The 17,185-nt window shown below is 35.0% G+C and overlaps 1 protein-coding gene across 1 annotated transcript in view; it reads left to right on the forward strand.

The window, feature by feature from the left end:
• Positions 1–17,185, forward strand: part of pamr1b (peptidase domain containing associated with muscle regeneration 1b) — a 49,042-nt gene that overhangs the window by 10,471 nt on the left and 21,386 nt on the right. Inside the window, exons 2-5 of the mRNA XM_030136974.1 lie at positions 1,723–1,899; positions 3,634–3,759; positions 5,282–5,396; positions 13,666–13,883. Coding sequence (XP_029992834.1) covers positions 1,723–1,899; positions 3,634–3,759; positions 5,282–5,396; positions 13,666–13,883 — 636 coding nt within the window. The remainder of the gene's footprint in view (positions 1–1,722; positions 1,900–3,633; positions 3,760–5,281; positions 5,397–13,665; positions 13,884–17,185) is intronic.

A 17,185-nucleotide genomic window follows, 5' to 3' on the forward strand; every position in this document is an offset into this window, starting at 1 on the left:
GTGGTAGTGGAAACAACCGGAGAACCATAAAGAGCTGCAGCATGAACAAACAGACAACTTTACCTCTGTTTTCCCACAATGTGACACAATTCAGTTCAACACAATTCAAAATTCCATACTTTTTCCACACCCTAATTTCCAGATGTCTTGCTTAAAAGCTTCCAACCAGCCAACCAGTTTTAATATTTGGGATTTATGAGCCAGTCGTCAGAGAATTTACTTCTACCTATTATGAGTGCTGCCAACGATCATACAAAGCATGTTGAATATCTCGCTCATGAACAGTGTGTGGACATCACTGTCTGTCGAAGCAGCAGTGAACTTGACAACACCTTATAACGCCTTAAAACGGGTTGGAGGAGGATAAGAGCGGAAGGCGGGGCATTCAACTTGTCAATCTGCTCAAATGTTTTCTGGGACTTGTAGCCTACTGCAAGCATTTTTAACAATTCTGATTTTACTGTAATTTTATGTGACTTTAAATATTTACATATGCTGTATTCATGTTTATTGTTTATATATATATGTATTTGTGTATATGTGTGTGTGTGTGTGCATAAATATATATATATATATATATATATATATATATAAATATATATATATATATATATATATATATATATTTTTTTTTTATTATTTTTTTTTTTTATTTTTTTTTTTTTTATTTTTTTTTTTTTTTACATCTGATTGTACATTGTCATTTTATGCAACCTGAAATGTTTGCTACTTCTTTCTTTCTTTGCTAAAAGCCTGACTAGTGACTGGAGATGGAAACTAACAATAGCTGTAATCTCTTTAGGTGAATCATCAGTTACTACAGCTTCTTTGTAACTGGTGGAAGCTATAATATGTAATTTGCATTGTCTCTATCAAATAAACTTCATAAATAAAAAATGAAAAAAATGCACCTTAACCCTTTCATGCATAGTGATCACTACAGTGGACAGCTATTCTACTGTTCTCTTGTATATTCATGGATTTTGTTGTAGTTCCCTATCAGCTAACACATTGGGCGCTCATGCATTATCCCATACACTGTAACGTTGATGTTCTTGATCAACCTGACCTGCAGTAACATGTTTGAGCGTAAAGCAATTGCTTGTTATTTTTATTAAATTGTAATTAACAACAAAAAGGTGTTTTTTTTGCATATTATTTCCATGAAGTGAGTATTGACTAGTATTAGAGTATGTTAAAATATAAGAAAACATCAGATTACAAACATTAAAAACATTTTCGTTTCATTGTTTTCACACAGTATATCATTAAATACATGTTTCTTTGCTTCAAAAATTAAACACATGATGTCCAACTGAGCGGACATTTTTGCAACTCCATGAAAAACAGATTCATAAAAACTTTTTCAATCTCATTGTTTTTTAAATGCCTAAAGAGGAATAAAAACACTTAGGAAAAAAAATCTTGGTTAAGGTTCTCATAATTCATGCATGAAAGGGTTAAAAAAAACAATCGATCCATTTCTTTTTTTTTTTTTTTTTTAGATATTTGTAATTTTATGCTTTAGAAAATAGATCAGCGGTAACAGTCTTGGAAACATGAATATTTTTCCATACATTTGTTTCCATTTTCCATTCTTTTCCATACTTGCGTAGGAACCCTGCATGTTTGACTTCTGTTTGTCTCGTTTCCACACATAAATGCTATGCCCACCTGCAGCTTGGATGGATGTTTCTGATCCTGATTTGTGGTTTTCTTTAGATTACAGGCATCTGTACAATCACTGCCCAGGCCCAGAGTGGAACGTTATGTGCAGAGGCTGTTGCGAGTATGACGTGATCCGCTGTAAATGTCCTCTCCAGGGGACTCCAGTGGGCTATGCAGTACCCTGCTGCCGCAACGCCATCAACGAGTGTGACCCCTGCATCATCCATCCAGGTACAACTTCTAAATGCAGATTAATATGATTTTGCAAACCTTTTCATGAAGAGCAGAATAAATAACTGACAAGGCCATTCAAAAAAATATCGTGGACCACATCTTTGGAATAATCTACATTCTGAACTTCAATCAACATCTTCTTTATCATTATTTAATTATTATTTCACTTATATCATATTTTTATTCTTTTTTTTTTTGTGTATTGTTTATTTCTGGGGAGGTATTTACATATGCCTTTTTTGGCTTCTGTCCTCTCCTACACAATGGTGTTACTTGCATGATGTTTTTTTTTTCTTGTTTGTGATGTGCAAATAAATAAATACTAACCCGATAACGCCAAATGTATCATATTTGATACATGAGTTTTGAAGCCCTCTACATGATCAGGGTGATATTTGTTGTCTTGAAAAACCTGATGTATACAATTAGATACATGCAATAGACAAATAGTCCACCAGGGGGGAGGAATTCGTTCACCAGAGGCCTTTCCAGTGACACTAAAAGATTAACTTAGTGAGGAAGGAGGCAGAACTTTACCAATTTTGAAAAGCAATTACCAATTTGTCAGACATGTTTGTGTTATATTATATTTTTGTTTGTTCAAAAATAATAATATTTGAGCATTAAGACCTGATTTATCAAATAAGATACAAAATTGAAAGTCATACATTGAAATTGATGTTTAAAAACACATTTTTTTTAGTTGTTCAGAAGGACCAATAAGGGCTCCAATTTCAAAGAACTGAATTTTTTTGTCAGTAATGTAATAGTTCAGGCTTTCCAGGGTTAAATACTAAATTACATGAATCTACACCTTCAGTCTGTTTTCTTGAATCTGCCAGTTTGTGCAAGAGGAGGTATGGTCTGCCTGCACATTTGTTCATCTGTTCTTTGCGAAGCATGACAAACAGTGTCGTAGAAAGTCTGAAAATAACCCGATTATTTGTCTGATCTAATTTGTTTCCGGGCCAGCATTCACATTGGCTCCTTCTCTGACTTACTGGCAGAAATCTCTTGAACTGGCGGAGTGAATGATCGCACTTGGAACTATGATTTGTGAATGAAATGGGAGCAAATCTTCCAGATGAGCACATCATTGTCTGTGTGAAAAGCCCATGCATGTGTATATGTCAGAACACAACTACCTGGGGATGTCTGCACGTGAGCTGCAACTCACACTCGCACAATCTTGTTTTCTTCAAGTCATTTTCCTACATGCCATCCACCTATACATGTGTGTAATGTTTTCCTTACTGCTCGAATGTGCTCATGTTTTCCTTTATGGGGAAAAAAACAGCTGTTCAGAATTAAATGGATACCTGAGCATCAAGTTTAACTGTACTAAAAATGTTCTTCAGGACCTTCGTACAACCATAAATTACCATGTGTACATCCCCAGCTCATTTGCTGTAAAAAAAAAAAAAAAAAAAATCCTACCTGTAAGCAGGTCGTATGTAGCTCTTTAACCCCAGTGGACAGAGGAGGCTCATAAGTGAAAATACATCCTCCCATGGGTTTTCTAAACAGTTTTATTTCAGGAAGTGGCAATACTTTATACTTGTGCATTCTGTTCTAGTGGAAAAGTAAATTTAATGAGTTTTGCAGGGTTTATAGCAGGGCAACAGAGCCAAAGCTGTTTCAGAATGTATAATAATCTAAATTCTTATTATAATTGCAGTGTTTGTCTGACTTCCCTTTGACTGTGATTTTCCTTTTACTCTTTTTTTTTAGGTTGCAGTGTATTTGAGAACTGTAAACGCTGTAACAATGGAACGTGGGGGCCGAGGGATGATTTCTTCATTAGTGGCAGATACTGTGCAGAGTGTCGGCCCGGCTGGTCTGGTGGAGACTGCATGAGTACGTTGTTTAAAAAAAAAAAAAAAAAATACAGTATCTATCTATCTATCTATCTATCTATCTATCTATCTATCTATCTATCTATCTATCTATCTATCTATCTATCTATCTATCTATCTATCTATCTATCTATCGTCTAGTACAATTACACACATACATGGTCTAGTACAAGTACACATATATAGTCTAGTACAAGTACACAGATATGGTCTAGTACAAGTACACATATATGGTCTAGTACAAGTACACATATATGGTCTAGTACAAGTACACATATATTGTCTGTACAAGTACACATATATGGTCTAGTACAATCACACATATATGGTCTAGTACAAGTACATATATATTGTCTGTACAAGTACACATATATAGTCTAGTACAAGTACACACATACATGGTCTAGTACAAGTACACATATATTGTCTGTACAAGTACACATATATGGTCTAGTACAAGTACACATATATTGTCTGTACAAGTACACATATATAGTCTAGTACAAGCACACATATATAGTCTGTACAAGTACACATATACAGTCTAGTACAAGCACACATATATAGTCTAGTACAAGTACACATATATAGTCTAGTACAAGTACATATATATAGTCTAGTACAAGCACATATATATAGTCTAGTACAAGCACACATATATAGTCTAGTACAAGCACACATATATAGTCTAGTACAAGTACACATATATGGTCTAGTACAAGTACACATATATTGTCTGAACAAGTACACATATATGGTCTAGTACAAGTACATATATATTGTCTGTACATGTACACATATATTGTCTGTACAAGTACACATATATGGTCTAGTACAAGCACACATATATAGTCTAGTACAAGCACACATATATAGTCTAGTACAAGCACACATATATAGTCTAGTACAAGCACACATATATAGTCTAGTACAAGTACACATATATATAGTCTAGTACAAGTAGTATCCCAAAGTAGCAGCTTCTGCATGGCTTTACTGTAATTATTTTTAAACACATGTACTATGTAGGTGAAATGGATATTATGTGCTTTATAGTCTTTCCATCCATGCTGATTTATCTTAATCTAAGTCAAAGATGGCACCTTGGACGGCTGCCACATGCCCAGGAGGTTTTCCACAATCAGCTGAATGACAAGACAGAGTCAACATTTAGGAATCCAATAAAATGATTTATTGTGTAACATTTCAACACGGACTATAGCCTCGTATGCAAATATGTAGCCACAGGGCACAATAAGTATACATTAAATTAAAAGCAGAAGCAAGCTGCTGAATATCTTTGTTGGCCCTTTGTGCTCTGTGTTTATGTTTCTTTATGTCTCTGAGCATTCATTGGCGAAATTTAACTGTAATTACCTTCGGTTTGAGCGTGAACCAAAGCAGCTGAATATAGTTATGTAAAATAATAATTATGCTATAATTAACAGGCTCTGTAATTTTAACTAGCGCCCCAGTTTTTACTCGATTTGCTCAAATGGAGTCTCTTGTTTTGTGTGCTACAGAATGTGGGGGTGTCATCCATAAACGACAGGGCCATTTGGTGCTGGAGAGTTACCCCAACAACGCCCGGTGCGAGTGGACCATTCAGGTGGATCGTCCCTTCACCATAGAACTCAGGTAAAATAATCAGTTTGGAAATAAAATCACATAAAAACCCTCCAGAGCCCAGAGTTGCACTAAAAATAAATATTCCCGAAATGGTATTGAATTATAGCTTTCTTTGTTTTATTTGACTTCACACTCTGTAGATGTCGATACAATGACAATACTATTTCAATACACATAAATTAACCCATAAAGACCCAAACATCCACTGTCGACCAAAACCATCTACTGATCTAAACTGTTTAATACCTGTTGATCCACTAATCTTATCAATACATGTAAATAATTAGTGTAAAATGCAGTTTGTCGTCTTTTCATGATCATCACATATGATCTATTTGGACGTTCAGAGGCTCCGTAGTTACCGTGGAAACATCGTCATCCTCTGCAACACTGACTCACCAGTAAAACCAATGGAGTTTGATAAATGTCAATAAATGGGGATGCTTGTTTTATGTTCGATTAATGATATATTTTGTTGAAAAAGTCACCTTTTCTAGTTACCGTGGAAATGCCGTCATCTTCTACAACACAGGTGTCAAACATGCAGCCCGGGGGCCAAATCCGACCCGCCAAAGGGTCCAGTCCGGCCCTTGGGATGAATTTGTGAAATGTAAAAATTACACTAAGATATTAACAATCCTTTTAGTTTAGGCTCCACGTTCAGACCAATTCAATCTCAAGTGGGTCAGACCAGTAAAATACTATCATAATAATTTATAAATACTCACAAATCCAATTTTTTCTCTTTGTAAATGTAAATATTTTCATGTATTTCCACTAAATCAAAGTATAATTTCGCAAAAAACGTGAATAACCTGAACAAATATGAACAACCTGGAATGTCTTAAGAGAAGTAAGTGCATATTCTGCCTGTTATTAAATGTTTTGTGTGTTTGTAGATCCACTGTGATTTGTAAGTTCTAATGTACATGTGTAAATGATAAACTGAGGCTTAATATTGTTAAAATTACACTTATTTTTTCAGTTTGCTCATATTATTCACATTGTCTTAAAGGGTAGTTTGTAGATGTAAACCTGTTCATAATGTAAATGTACTTTTTTTTGCTCTAATACATAGAGAAAAGTTTGGAGTTGACATTATTTATATATTATTATGTTATTTTACCGGTTCGGCCCACTGCAGATCAAATTTAGCCGAATGTGGCCCCTGAACTAAAATGAGTTTAACACCCCTGTTCTACAACATTGATTCACCAGTAAAACGCATGGAGTTGGATCAGTGACAGTCCATGGAGACACTTGATTTACATTCAATTATTGATATTGTTGCTGAAAAAGTCACTTTTTCAACAGTTTTCTCCATTTTTGATGTAATAATCTTCAACTTTAATCTGAGCTTTTATGAAAATCTACATAATCAGTAAATTTATCATAGGAAACTACATGATTTACACTGAAAAAATGCAAAATACAGAGGATAATATTATAAGAAAAGTTCAATATCTTTTGGAACTGCCACAAAAGTAGCACTGGGTCTTTATGGGTGAATTGATGCATAACTAAATTATAATGCAACTTAAACATAATGATGCTGCAGACCTGTACATGAGTAAATTTTCTCTATCCTGACCTCTTTAAATAATAATTCACTACCGCTGGACTAAAGGAGCGTGAATAATCCTCAACACGTTTTGACTTTATGATGAATTGTTCTTTAGTGCTCATGATTTCCATAAAAACACCCAAATAGCAAAAATATGGAGAATCTAAGCCTTGTAATGATATGTAGCATGTCTTTATTTGCACAAGTAATTATGTTTGTGACTTAACCCTTTCATGCATAGTGGTCACTACAGTGGACAGCTGTTCAAAGGTATTTTCTTGTATATTCATAGATTTTGTTGTTTTAGTTCCATATCAGCCAACACAGTGGACACTTATGCACCATCCCATAATACATTCCAATTCATACCATTAATGTAACTTTGCTGTTCTTGATAAACCTGATCTGTAGTAACATGTTTGAGTGTAAAAAATGTTAATCGTTATTAGACTTTAACAGTTTTTTTTTTGCTTTTTTAAACAAAAAGTTGTTTTTTGCATATTATGTCCTTGAAGTGGGTAATAACTAGTATTTGAGTATGTTAAAATGTGAGAAAACATCAGCTTAGCGGCATTAAAAATGTTTTTATTTCATAGTTTTCACACAGAATATCAATAAATATATGTTTCTTTGCTTCTAAAATTAAACACATGCTGTCCAGCTGAGTGGACGGTTTTGTAACTCCAAGAAAAATAGGTTCATAAAAAAAAAAAAAAAAAAATAATAATAATAATAATTGCATTATTAATTTTCATGCCTAAAGGAGAATAAAAACACTCAGAAAAAAAAAATCTTGATTAAAGTGCTTATAATTCATGCATGAAAGGGTTAATGAACATCATGGGGGAATCTATGATCATCATTATACAGGAGATTAATTTTGTTTTTTCTGTAATTCCAGTTTCAGTAGCTGCAGTCACACCTATTTTGCTAATGTCACATCAAACACGCAAAGCAACTACTGACCATGAAAGCACCTGAAAATGCAGAACTTTTCCTTCAACTGTCTCTGAATGGAGGCGACAAAAATATAGATCAGTCCAACCAAATGACAGGAAAATAAACTCAATAGCACCAGTGGAATAAAGAGTCCCAGTTAGATATGAAACACACCTCACAGCAAAAACATACCAATGCATACGTAACTATTGGAAACCAAAAAAGATACAGAGTCAGTAACGTCCAGGATGTGTCAATAAAGTTGCCACAGTTTCATCTGGCATGAAATCATCACTTTTGGGATCTTTAATGTCCATCTGCAATAGTTATTAATGGCTGGCTGACTTAAGTCAAATTTCCACTTTGTTCTGATATTTCTGCCAGATGTAAGTCATAGACACATGCGAGTCTAAAGCAAAGTTTGGTAACCACAACATCCCCTCTTTCAGAAAAGTTATTACACCCTCCTTTTTTTTTTCAGAGAAGTTATTACTTTTCAGTCCAGTGATAACTATGTATTTATGTAATTCTCTCCATTACACAGACAGCATTTTACAGGGCTAGCATTTGTGCTTTGTATTAACAGAACAAAACTTCCATACAGCTACTTTCAGGCCTACGTTTAATGGTTTGTTGCGCGTGTAAAAGATGTTTAACAATTCTTAATGTTGTTTTCTTCTGTATATATAGAAGCACTGCTGTAAACGCTAATGTCAGTTATATTAGAATGCTATACATTTATGCCCTTTTAAACAGAAATTCAACAAAACCCCCTAGCTAGTGGGCTCATAAACAGACTAATGGGAAGTTATAAGTCTGGGCTTCAGCGACTGAATTACAAGCAGGCTATTGCTGTATTTCTGTCTTTAACGGTTTAGGTGAGTATGCTCTCATCACAAGCAACGTATTTATGGACTTAACAACTGACAATAACTGTCTGGTGTATTTTTTTTTTTATCAATGTATTTTTATTCATATTGAGTCTTTTAAACATACAAAAAGTAAGACAAACACTGAGACATATAACAGAGGTATAAGACACCACATTAGACAGACAGACAGACAGACAGACAGACAGACAGACAGACAGACAGACAGACAGACAGACAGACAGACAGACAGACAGACAGACAGACAGACAGACAGACAGACAGACAGACAGATAGATAGATAGATAGACAGACAGACAGACAGACAGACAGACAGACAGACAGACAGACAGACAGACAGACAGACAGACAGACAGACAGACAGACAGACAGACAGACAGACAGACAGACAGACAGATAGATAGATAGATAGATAGATAGATAGATAGATAGATAGATAGATAGATAGATAGATAGATAAAGGGTTCCACTATGTTATTACACAATCACTTTGTACACAGCCCACATTATCCAGAGTCAAGGTGCATTGTCAACTGTTCTACATAAGAAACAAGAAAAGCACTTGGAGAGCGCAGACCTCCGCCAAGACAGATCCCCCCCCCCCCCCCCCCCCCCCGATCACCACCAAAATGTAATCATTTCTTCCTTATTCCAGTATCAACATTTCCTGAAAATTTCCTGAAAATCCGTCCATAACTTTTTGAGTTTTTTGCTAACAAACAAACAAACAAACACACAAACCATATTTCTGTCTTTAACGGTTTAGGTCAGCATGCTCTCATCACAATCAACGTATTTACGGACTTAACTACTAACAATAACTGTCTGGTGTATTATTTATTTATTTGTTTTTATCGATGTATTTTTATTCATATTGAGTCTTTTAAACATACAAAAAGTAAGACAAACTCTGAGACATATAACAGACACCACATTAAATAAATAAATAAATGATAAAGAAAGAGAGAAAGAAAGAAAGGGTTCCACTATGTTATTACCCAATCACTTTGTACACAGCACACATTATCCAGAGTCAAGGTGCATTGTCAGCTGTTCTACATAAGAAAAAAGAAAAGCACGCGGAGAGCGCAGACCTCTGCCAAGACAGAGGCCCCCCCGCCCCCGGCCACCACCAAAATTTAATCAGTTGTTCCTTGTGCCAGTATCAACATTTCCTGAAAATTTCATGAAAATCCGTCCATAACTTTTTGAGTTATCTTGCTGACAAACAAACAAACAAACAAACAAAGCAAAGTGATCACAATACCTCCTGGCAGAGGTAATAAAAGGATGCTATACCACATTAAACTTCCCATTGATCCATTCAGTGTGTATCTAATCTTTTCAATTTTAAGGAAAAACATGACATCATATATCCATCTGCCAAAAGAAGGGGGGTTATTCATTCTTTCAATTTAAAAGAATGATTCGCCATGCTAAAAGGGAGGAGTAGACTATACTATTTAATTGTGGCCTTTGTAGAAGGAGATCTTCTAACGGTATGCCAAAAAGTCCGATAAAAGGGCAGGGGTCAATGGTCAGACCTGAAATGGCTGAATGTGCTTCAAATATTCAAATATAATTTAATCATGCTTTTAGATGTAAAGCATTTTGGGCTTCTTTATGTTGTAAAGTGCTATATAAATAAACTTTGATTTGAAATATTGAAGACCAGAATGCAGTTAGACTTGAACATGACCAAAAAAGTGTGAAGGAGAGTAGCAGGTGCTTGTCCACATCTGTCACAAATAGGTTTAACTTCTGGGTAAATTTTGGATACTGTCCGGCGTATTTAACATTCCTATGTGTCTCAGTAGCCTATGTGCTTCCTTGACATCCGGGCCTGTGTTAAAGGAAAACAAGAGCAAGCAAAGATTAAGTCAGTGTTTTACATAAAGTTCATCAGCGCTGGATGTCTGTTCCAGTGTAAGGCCAAGGCCGTTACATCTGAAACGTCTGTGCAGTGGAAAGGACACTTCTTAGAGTTTCTCTCAGTACAAACTGCCAGTACACTCACCATTGAGACCTTTATTACCTCTGCCAAGGAACGGTGGAGGTTATGTTTTCATCGGGGTTTGTTTGTTTGTCTGTCTGTTTGTTAGCAAGATAACTCAAAAAGTGGACAGGTTTGGATTAAATTTTCAGGAAGTGTTGATATTGGCACAAGGAACAAATGATTAAATTTTGGTGGTGATGGGGAGGGGGTTGGGGTTAGGGTTAGATAAGATAGAAAAGCCCTCCGAGTGCTTTTCTAGTTCTAAAGTTGAACGGCCCTCTCTACCCAACAGGCGTGAGATTGGATGTTATTTGTTTTAAAGCCCTCACTGGTCTTTTACCATCTTATATTAATTTTTTAGTATCTTTTAATGCAAGTTAATATCACACTCGCTCAAAGGACTGGCTCACACTGCAGGTTCCTTCAGTTCGTACTGAATTTGGAAAGTCCAGTTTTTCCTACTGTGCTCCAAAACCATGTGAAACTCACCACACTTTTATCATTAGGACAGTGTTTTTCAACCTCGGGGTTGCCTGGAATTTTTAGTAATTGATAAGAATAAAAACTTACTAATAAAAAAATATGTTGTGTTGAGAGAGACTATCCCAATACATAACAGACATGACAAACTCTGAAGGTGAAACTGAAGCACTGTGGTATTGTTTATCTGTCCAATATTCATTGTGGTCAGTTTCAGATGCTGCAGCTCTTTCATAATTCATAGTTTGAGTTATTGTTGGTTCAGTATTAATTGTCAGCCTTGTAAATCACAGCTGGACTGACTGTACATATCTTGACCAAGGAAAATCAAATTCTCACTTTGTGCAGTAATCTACACCTGGATTTACTGCCTCTGTCCATAATAATATACATTATACAGGGTGGGGAAGCAAAATTTACAATATTTTGATTGAAAGGGATTGAAAGACAGTGTATGACCAATTAGTTTATTGAAAGTCATGAGAATTTATTTGCCACAAGAAAATTTACATATAGAAAATGTTTTTATTCCATGTGTCGTCCTCCTTTCTCAATAACTGCCTTCACACGCTTCCTGAAACTTGCGCAAGTGTTCCTCAAATATTCGGGTGACAACTTCTCCCATTCTTCTTTAGTAGTATCTTCCAGACTTCCTCGTAATAGTTTTGCTCATAGTCATTCTCTTCTTTCCATTATAAACAGTCTTTATGGACACTCCAACTATTTTTGAAATCTCCTTTGGTGTGACGAGTGCATTCAGCAAATCACACACTCTTTGACGTTTGCTTTCCTGATTACTCACATGGGCAAAAGTTTCTGAAAAGGTATGGATAATAGTGTTAGGTATGATTATGTTTGGTTTCAAAACAATTGACGTAGTGCCTGCTGAGAAAAAACAACTAAATGTTCATTGTAAATTTTGCTTCCCCACCCTGTATAGACTAAATGTTGTCTAAAATTAACGTTTATTTGCAATACTGTATAGCATAGCAAACTATTACATGATCAAAAACAAATTCATTTTAGCCAAAAAAAAAAAAAAAAAAGAAAAAAAAAAAAGTCTCCATTTATATGTCAGGTCGCCAGAAATTTGTGATGTTAAAATGGGGTCACGAGTCAAAAAAGGTTGGGAACCACTGCATTAGGACAATTTAAATCCTTAATCACTTCTTATTTTACCTCCGGCTGCTCCTGTTTTTAAGTAGATGTCGTTTTTTTGTTCAGCTTTATCACTTTCAGTTCTTGGTACTTTTATGTTCTAAATCCATAATTCCGTCTTATTTTACCTCCAGCTGTTCCTGTTTTGAAGTAACCTTCTGTGTTTTTAATTCGTCTTTGTCACTTTCACTTGTCGGTATTTCTGATATGTCCATTGTATGTTTTGTTTTGTCTCGGCTATATTGTAAATGAGGTTGCGTCTTCAGTATATCTCTGAGTTTAAATAAAGGTCATGAAATGAAATGAAAGTATTCCTAGTGTCACACTCTGCATCTAAACTAAACATTTCATGAATTACAAGCTTATGTAGATTATTATAATAACTTAATTGGCATTCAGACAGTCTACAAAGTCAACCTTCTGAGTGTTCGGAATATTTTAAAGCACACTGGGAATAACTGAGTGTATTCTACTCACGAATCACTGGCCCTTAATTCTTGTTTGGGGAAAAACATTGGGAAATCAACATTTTAAATCAAGACCTGAGAAACTCTCAAGATTCAGTTGTTTTTAATGGTCTTATCTTAATATGTTACGAAACCATCCAAAGCCACAAAGAGACATATGGTTTAGGTTTCTTGGATGTGTTTACTATTTTATCACTGCTGCGAAATGTCCATAAGATTGTGAAAGGTTGCTGCAAAGTGTGTGTGTTTTGTAAGAATTTACTCATTCCTGTCTGTACCTGTTTTAACCATAATCTCTGGTGACTCATTTTCTTTAATCCTCACTTCTAAACTCCAAATAATCACTGTTGGGCCCAGAAAAACAAAATACAGAAGACTACGCACATAAATTTAATCTTTAATTGCTATGGCACACAGCGAAAGCACATTATACACACTATTAACTGAAGTAAACCAGGCAACAGCGGTGCAAATGACCCGCTGTGGTTAACCATATCCAGCAGGTGTCATTACTATTTAGTATTTGTTTGTTGGCTGTAGATTTTAAAGAGTTGATGCCAGTTAATGTGGCACTGCCAGGGAATACAGGTGTGCAGATTTTCCAGAAAAGGAAAAACACGATGACTATAGCAGGGCTGAATTATAGACCGACCAAGACGACTGGTAGAGTTTCATGGAATTTAGCAGAAATGAACACGCCGTGGAAATATTATATTCAACTGTCATAACTGTGGTGATTTATATTAATGTCTTTCTTATGCTTTATATTTTTTTTTTTCCACAGGTTCATGATGCTGAGTCTGGAACTTCACCATTCGTGTCGTTATGACTATGTGGAAGTCCGAGATGGTGATAGTATAAGATCACGTGTTATTGGTCGATTCTGCGGGAACAACAGACCTCTGCCGATTCAGAGCTCTGGCAACAGTCTTCACATTCTGTTTGTGTCCGATGGCTATAAGAACTTTGACGGCTTTTTCGCCACATTCCAGGAGAGCTCGGGTGAGTCAAATACAGATGTACCGCAGTAACACTTGATACTTATGAGGTCAAAGGTAAAAAGAGTCTAAATTCCGTATCAGACACAAAAAAAAACAAGACTGTATTTGTGAATACTATATGAACTTGTTTTGTGGTGTATTTTTGGGTTTTTTTATTAATAATTTCTGACAGACATAAAAATAATACGTATACATACACAGACAAGGCTGGGATGAGGGGTTGTAGAGCTTACATTCGTAAAATTTGTTACACAGAAAAGTACAGGACCATCACATTAACCCTTTGATGCATGAATTATGAGGACCTTAGTCAAGATTTTTTTCCTTAGTGTTTTTATTCCTCTTTAGGCGTGGAAAAACAATGTGATTGAAATTTTTTAATGAACCGATTTTGAATGGAGTTAGAAAAACGTCCACTGAGCTGGACGCCATGAATTTAATTTGTAGTAACGGACAATAAAGTAATAAATTTGCCATTTTGAAAATGTAATAAGCCAATAATGTAATAAAAGTTCTGAACCGATGACGTAATAACTTTTGGCCAATTACATAACTTATCATGCTATTGACTGGTTATTGAGAGAGAGAGAAAGGGAGAGAGAGAGAAATTTTATCAGTTATATCTAATAAATGAAACTTAAATACAGTGATATTAATATATTATTACATTATTGGCTCAGTTATTACATTTGCAAAGAATTTTTTTTACCAGGCCAATAACATAATAAGTTCTTATGTTATTGGCCAAAAGTTATTACGTTATCGGTTCAGAATTTTATTACGTTACACTGGTCTACAAGGAAAATGCTTCCAGAATAAAAGTAATGAAATTTTACCACGAGAGTCACTGATAAAGAAAAATCAAGTAAAAAATGCTGGTTGGCTGAAGTTTCCAAGATACAACCTTCGGTCAAAATGTGAAATTCAAGAATTAACGAGAGAATGGGTTTGACTCAAAAGGAATATTTGTCTCAGAGCAACAAGATCTACTTCAAAACACTGTCTGCACATTAGAATACATTCACTTTACAGGTTCTATTTAGTGGAAGATTTATAAAACTATTCTATAAATGTACATAAACCAATATATATGTGTACTAACACTTAATCATATACCTTGAAAACATCAGCAAACCGGCACTTTTGTCATTTATTTTCCAATTAATCTTATTAAAATACATAACATTTAGCACATTTAATCTCTGAAGCAAATCATTTCTAAAAAATTGTAGACCAGTGTTATTGGCCTATTACAGTTTAAAAATGGCAAATTTATTACATTATCGGTCATTATTACGTTATTGGCTTCTACAAGTGAAGAAACATGTATTTAAAATGCAATATCAAAAAGTGATAAACTGTGAAAACTACGGAATACATTTTTACATCTGATGTTTTCTCACATTTTCACATACTCTAATACTAGTTATTACTCACTTCATGGAGATAACATGCAAAAAAAAAAAAAAAAACCTTTTTGTTTCAGAAAACTGTTAATTACAGTCTAATAACAACTAGCAATTGATTTCCACTCAAACATGTTACTACAGATCAGGTTTATCAAGAGCAGCACAGTTACAGTGATGGTATGAATGTCAGTGTATTATGGGATGATGCATAAGTGTCCACTGTGTTGGCTGATATGGAACTAAAACAACAAAACCCATGAATATACAAGAGAACAGCTGGAGAATAACTGTCCACTGGAGTGACCACTATGCATGAAAGGGTTAATATATATTTTTAAGCAAACAAAATTTGACGGTGGCATTTTTTTTTTACATTTTCAAAATTATACAGTCCGGCACAGTACATACAGGTTGTATGAAATATATAGCAAATCCAAAAGTTCCCAGATACTTTGCCAAACTTTGCTGTAAAGACGTCCTTCTGATCGTTAACATAAAATCTTAGTCTTTCCAGAGAAGTATAGTCTGATATCAAAGACTTCCACAGATGTATTAAAGGAGGTTCTTCTACCCATTTGGTCATAAGAACCTTTCGGACAAGTATTAACAAAAAAATAACAGTATTCTTATGTGATCTCAATGATTCAGGAATACATCCCAATCAACACAATAATGGATTAGGCTGTAACTGGTGCTTACTTACCATACTAAGGCCCTGGTGTTTTAAATTCATTGGGAGGGTCCAACAAAAGTGAGGCCCGTTCCATAGAAAGGAGGTCCCTGAACCAATTGTCTATACTAAAACAGTTGTTTTTGCGTTCCTTCCAGATTATCATTGTAATGCACTTTGCTGATAGAAATCCCAGTGGCAGTATTTTGTCCATTATATTTGATTTGACATTTTGGCTTCTTATTCCCTTATAATCTGCACATCAAACAGAAAAGATCATTTTTCAACAACAGCACTCCAAAATAACTTCACAGCATATGCATTAGTGTGCCTTCTGCCCCACAACCATGCCAGCACAAACTTAATTTTTCCTTATTCATTATATTTTGTATGTAGGGTGTGATACAAGCTCGATTTAATAATTTAAGCTGTATAATTTTATACCGGACACATTTTGATACATTGGTGTTTTGTGGTGTATTTTAAGGCATCTCATATAGATTTTCCTTAAACTTACATTTAAAAATGAATTGGTATTAAGGTAGAAATTGACAGGGAAATCTCAAAGGGAAACTGAGGAACTGTTATTTGCCATAGTTAGACACTTAATCAGAAGCAAGAACATTCGTTTAAGGGGAAAGGACCTTGGCTCTAAAAATAAGCTAATGCGAAAGTAACTTACAGTTTTTAAAACTGCTGATGGCCACTGGAGTTAGCTCCAAAAAAACCCTGGACATTGAACTTCTCTCTAAAAAGTTTCAGTATTTCTCTGTCAAAGTTTGATTGACAGGTCAGTATGAGCTCATCGCTCGCCTGCCGAGTTGAACCATTGATGTTTCTGTTTTCCTGACAAGCTTCGCTATAATTGTAGTCAATAATCTCCAGTAAAATCACTTTGTTACGTAATGCTTGATGAAGTTTACTGTTTTACCAAGTCAGTAAACTACCACTTAGCATGATCTCACCTCTGACTATTCAGGCTCCTGTTGCATTCCAAAAAGCTAACATGCTGAAAGCCAGGTCGCAAACTACTGGCTAAAGAATCCCATTTCAGAATCCAAGAGGTGACCTCGCTGTCCACAAATTACATACAGTCTATGGTTCTATGCAATGTTTGTATCAATGAATAAAGTACATTCCAAGCTGGGGAACATGGATATATCAATAAAATCCAGGTACACTGGAAAAAATCAAAATTTTACCAAGTGTATTTTTCTCATTTCT

This window comes from Sphaeramia orbicularis, chromosome 6, assembly GCF_902148855.1.
Source record: "Sphaeramia orbicularis chromosome 6, fSphaOr1.1, whole genome shotgun sequence".
Lineage (NCBI taxonomy): Eukaryota > Metazoa > Chordata > Actinopteri > Kurtiformes > Apogonidae > Sphaeramia > Sphaeramia orbicularis.